Source organism: Sinocyclocheilus grahami, unplaced genomic scaffold, assembly GCF_001515645.1.
Source record: "Sinocyclocheilus grahami isolate Dianchi unplaced genomic scaffold, SAMN03320097.WGS_v1.1 scaffold338.1, whole genome shotgun sequence".
NCBI classification, from domain to species: Eukaryota; Metazoa; Chordata; class Actinopteri; order Cypriniformes; family Cyprinidae; genus Sinocyclocheilus; species Sinocyclocheilus grahami.
This window is the reverse complement of record NW_015505517.1, coordinates 1,298,849-1,303,458: the sequence shown is the minus strand read 5'-3', so window position 1 is coordinate 1,303,458 and position 4,610 is coordinate 1,298,849. Positions and strand designations below refer to the sequence as shown.

General features: G+C 37.4%; 1 protein-coding gene across 2 annotated transcripts; it reads left to right on the top strand.

The window, feature by feature from the left end:
- The first annotated feature begins 344 nt into the window (after nt 1–344).
- On the top strand, nt 345–4,156 carry LOC107602933 (WD repeat-containing protein 89-like). 2 transcript variants are annotated; one of them, XM_016295558.1, is made up of 3 exons: nt 345–417; nt 1,348–2,032; nt 3,114–4,156. In XM_016295558.1, exons 2-3 carry the CDS (start codon nt 1,369–1,371, stop codon nt 3,608–3,610), a joined length of 1,161 nt encoding a protein of 386 aa, XP_016151044.1. In that variant the 5' UTR covers nt 345–417; nt 1,348–1,368; the 3' UTR covers nt 3,611–4,156. The 2 variants fall into 2 exon arrangements, with proteins under 2 accessions (XP_016151044.1, XP_016151045.1); XM_016295559.1 differs by lacking the exon at nt 345–417 and adding an exon at nt 493–520.
- Nucleotides 4,157–4,610: the final 454 nt, after the last annotated feature.

Genomic DNA, 4,610 nt, shown 5'->3' with positions numbered 1-4,610 from the left:
AGCTGTACTAGGTTAAAATTTGTATTTGAAAGCGTTTCTGGCAAAGTACCATATATACAATTGGTTTTGAAGTGACTTACAACGAATTTAACGTTTGAATATATATTATGGGATTACAAACAAACAAATAAATCGTTGTTAAATATGCCAGGCGTGCATTTTACAATACAGAGAATCACTGCCAGTGCCATCTAATGGCGGCAAAGCGCTGGATAGTCTCTGTTTCTAACATCTTCTCATGTTAGACACGAAAACGAATAAATAATGTGTCTTGTTACAGTTCTTTTAAGTTTTACAACAAATGAAGCAAGTGCCTCGTAAAACGTGTCCGTTGCGGAACTAATGTTCAGCGTCACTGTGTTTCCGGGGAGAAGTTAAGGAGGTGGCACACTGATGTCTGTCAAAATACGATCGCATGTGAGTGTTTTATTTTGTGCAATAATTTGTATCGATTAAATAAAAATATTGACTAATTGTACTAGTTTTATTAATGATCAGTATGTTTTGAGTACTTTAGACTGTGCGATTTCTACTTTGTTGCTATGTCTTATCTATTTGTTTGTTAGGTTAACTTGTCTACACTTATTATGCAAAGAAACAGTCTAATTCTAATTCACCTCCTTGGCTGTCATGTTTTTAATTATAGCCGTGATTTTGACAGTAATTCTGCATCACTTTCCAGATAATCGAGAAATAATTGTTTTAACCTGAGTCATATCGGTTTAGTGATCTCTAATGGTTTATGTGTATCGTTTAATATGAATTTTGGGTTCAAACCACTGTGTCCTTGATCAAGATCAGGGGTTTTCAGGTTTTTCCAAGTGGTGTCCATGGAGAAGTTTAAAGAACAACAATGCAAAAAATAATAATAAGTAAATAAATCAGATATAAAAATATATATAGATGCCATTTAAATTTTAGGATGACAGCTTGGGGATGATCATATTTGGGGGTCTGTGGCACTTAAAAAATTGAAAACCCCTGATCTAGTCACTAAACAATGACTTCTTAAGTCTAGTAAATAGTACAGTAAATCAGTGGTTCTCAATTGATTTCACTTCAGGACCCAGATTTTACATTTAGCAACAAATCATAGTCCTTAGAATTAAACATTTAAATATTTTAATATTAACATGAACTGTATGATTATGCAAAATAACTGCTTCATAAAATGAATAAGAAAATTGTCAATCATGTTTTTTATTGGTCTCTTCTGTGTCCATGGTTTCATTCTCTCAGCAGGCAATAATTCGCCATGTAAAACACAAATCTGTCACCAGTAGAGAACCTCTGCTTTAGGTCACTTCAAATAAAAGCATCTGTGAAATGACGCTCTTTTCTTTTAAGGTGCCAGAGTAATCGGTGACGATGATGGACACTCTGGAGGACACCTTTAGGACTCTCTCCATCACCAGGAGGCTGCAGCCCAGTGAGGCCACGTACATTTTGGAGCTCTCCTGTCCCAGCAGTGGGTCAGATGTGCTGGCTGTGTGCTGCTCCAATCACTCTGTGCACCTGCACAGCAGAGAGACGCTCCGCCTGGTGGGTGACTTCCATGGTCACACGGCTCCTGTGTGTGGGGTGCGTTTCTCTCATCTCTCCCCTCACCTGCTGTTCAGCGGCTCAGCCGATGGGACACTGCGGTGCTGGGACGTCCGGCGGCCTGGTTCTGTTGCCACCCAGGTGTTCCGCAGCGATTTGACACATTCGTACCTCTCGTTTGATGTGAGCTGTAGTGATCGTGTGCTGTGCGCAGGCACGGAGCAGGTGGGGGAGGACAGTTTTTTGGTGTTCTGGGATACCCGTATGGTTCGGGATGGAGGTGAGATGGGCGGTCTGCTGGGCGTTTACTCAGAGTCACACAGTGATGACATCACTACGGTGAAGTTCCACCCACGGCAAGCAGACCGCTTGGCTTCTGGAGCCACAGATGGGCTTGTGAACGTGTTCGATCTGAGTCTGGGTGGAGAGGATGATGCACTTGTCACCACCTGTAACTGCAATTCCTCTGCAAGCTCCCTCTGCTGGACAGGTAGGCAGCAACAACACACCTGACTGAGCAATCCAAACTATATAACAGTAAAACTTGAGCAGTATTTTTTTTTTGTCAAAGTGTACACGAAACAGAGTTCCCTTAGTCATTTAAAATATCAGTATATTTCAATTTTGATGACCAGGCCTGTAAAACACTTCCATGTTTACATTTTTTAAATATTAATATTAAAAACATAATAATAATAATTATTATATATAGATTTCATGCTTAGCTATTAAATTGTGATGACCAGGCTTGTAAAATGCTTCTTAAGATGTTTTAAACATTTCTATGACATTGAAATGTTTATATAATCATAAAGAATATTTTTTCCTGGTATGCGTAGCTATTAAATTTTGATGATGACCATGCCTTTGATGACAATTTTTACAAATTGCTATGACATACTACTATTATTACTACCACTACTACTACTACTACTACTAATATATTTATATAGGTTTTTTTCTTGGTATGCTTAGGTGTTAGATTGTGATGACCAGGCCTGTAAAACACTTTTTCAAAATATTAAATTTAATAATAAATAGTCATTGGTATGCTGTAAAATAATCTGCTACAAATTATGCAGTCACTTTTATGTAATATATATGAATATATATGTTATTTTATGTACATTTTTGTAATATATGACATAAAATTGATCAATAATAATAAAAAACAATTATATAAATAATATACATTTTTGTAAATATGGAAATGTAAACAATAATAATGATTTTTAAAATAAATTCACTTGATATGAATATAATCAAACAATAACAACAGGCAAACTGATAATAGTATAGAATATATACTTTTTTTTTTTTTAGCTATGCTTTGCTGTAAAATATTTAATTGACTAGAAATTGCCTTTTCTAAGTACATTTACTTTCAGTTAATTGGATAAAATGTGTGGGAACCCTGTAAGCATTTGTATATACAGATTGGCTATTTAAGATGGCATAACTATTTAAAACGTATTATTACCAAGTAATAAAAAACGGCTGAAAATGTTAAACATCACCAAATTTGTACTCCCCAGAACCCTAAACTGTCATTTCATTTCTTCTATTAACAGGCAAAGATCTTGACCAGCTGCTTTGTCTGACCCATGATGAAGGGCTCCACCTGTGGGACGTGGCTCGCCCAGACAGCGATGACACTCTGACCCTTCTGAGTTCGGCTGATGCTCGAGCACTTGTCCAGCTCCCTGATGGAGCCTCGCTTGAGTACTTTGTGGGCGGTACATGGCTGTCAGATGAGGAGCGTATTCTGTTAGTGGGAGGGACTAATCATGGAGAGCTCCACCTCCTGGACTGCTGTGGGCGTGGTCTGAGGTTCATTAAATCCCTCAAAGGGGGCCATTCAGCTACAGTGAGGTGCTTCCAGTGGGATGCGATCAGTCAATCTCTGTTGACGGGTGGGGAGGATGGCCAGTTGTTGCAGTGGAAAGCAGGAGCAGAGGAAATCAGTGTGGGGAAGAAAGATTCTCTGAAAAGCATCTCCTCCATGCAGCTCAAAACTAAAGCTCACAGAAAACAAGCTATACAGAAAGACCGCTCAAAACTAGCATGATTACATGCACAGGACAAACTCAGATTTCACTAAGAGACAGTTGACACCGAAACAAATCGGTTATTTGACAGAAATCTCAGAGAAATTGCAAAGAGCACTAAGCTACTTTGCTCTGATGCCTTTGTTTTCACAAATGTAGGGATAATAGATAAAGATACGCTTTATGGAGACTAAATTTGAATCTTCTGCCTTATAAAACATATAGCTTATTATAGACATTGGCAGAATTTAAACAGTTTTGTAGTTTTAAAATGTAAGTTGTGAACAAATTGCTACATAAGAATTACAACTGTTGTTTGATTTGTCCAGCAGATAAACTCTCATCTATGTGGTAGTTGTTGTCCTCATGTAAACCATTACATGTCTTGTGTTTTGTTTGCAACATGTGTTTTAAAAGTGTTTCATAAGATCACTTTTGAGGTTAAACACATGACTTGAAAATGATAAAATTGTCTTCTGGGTTTCAGGACTACAAACTGAAGCTGTATTGTATTAAAGGAATAGTTAACCCAAAAATGAAAATTATCTTAAATTGTACTCACCCTCAGGCCATCCAAGAGGTAGATTAGTTTGTTTCTTAATCGGAACAGATTTGGAGAAATTTTGGTTTGAACTCTCATTCTGACTGCACCCATTCACTGCAGAGGATCCGTTGATGAGCAAGTGATGCAATGCTAGATTTCTCCAAATCTGTTTCGATAAGAAACAAACTCATCTACATGCTGACATGAGGGTGAGTACATTATCAGCAATTCTTATTTATTTTTAACTGTTCCTTTAATGCATGGAGATTTTCTGGAATATCTTGTCTTAAATGTTTTTATATGTACCTTGGAGGGCTGCATCGGCACCCCTGAGATACTTATGTCAGAATCAGTTTCTAATCAATTATGCAAAGTGCAACCATAATCACACCATGTCTGCATTCTTTCTATGCAAAGGGTTTACATTCATGGACAAAAATGGTGGTTATGTTCTTAGCAAATACATTTTACAAAAT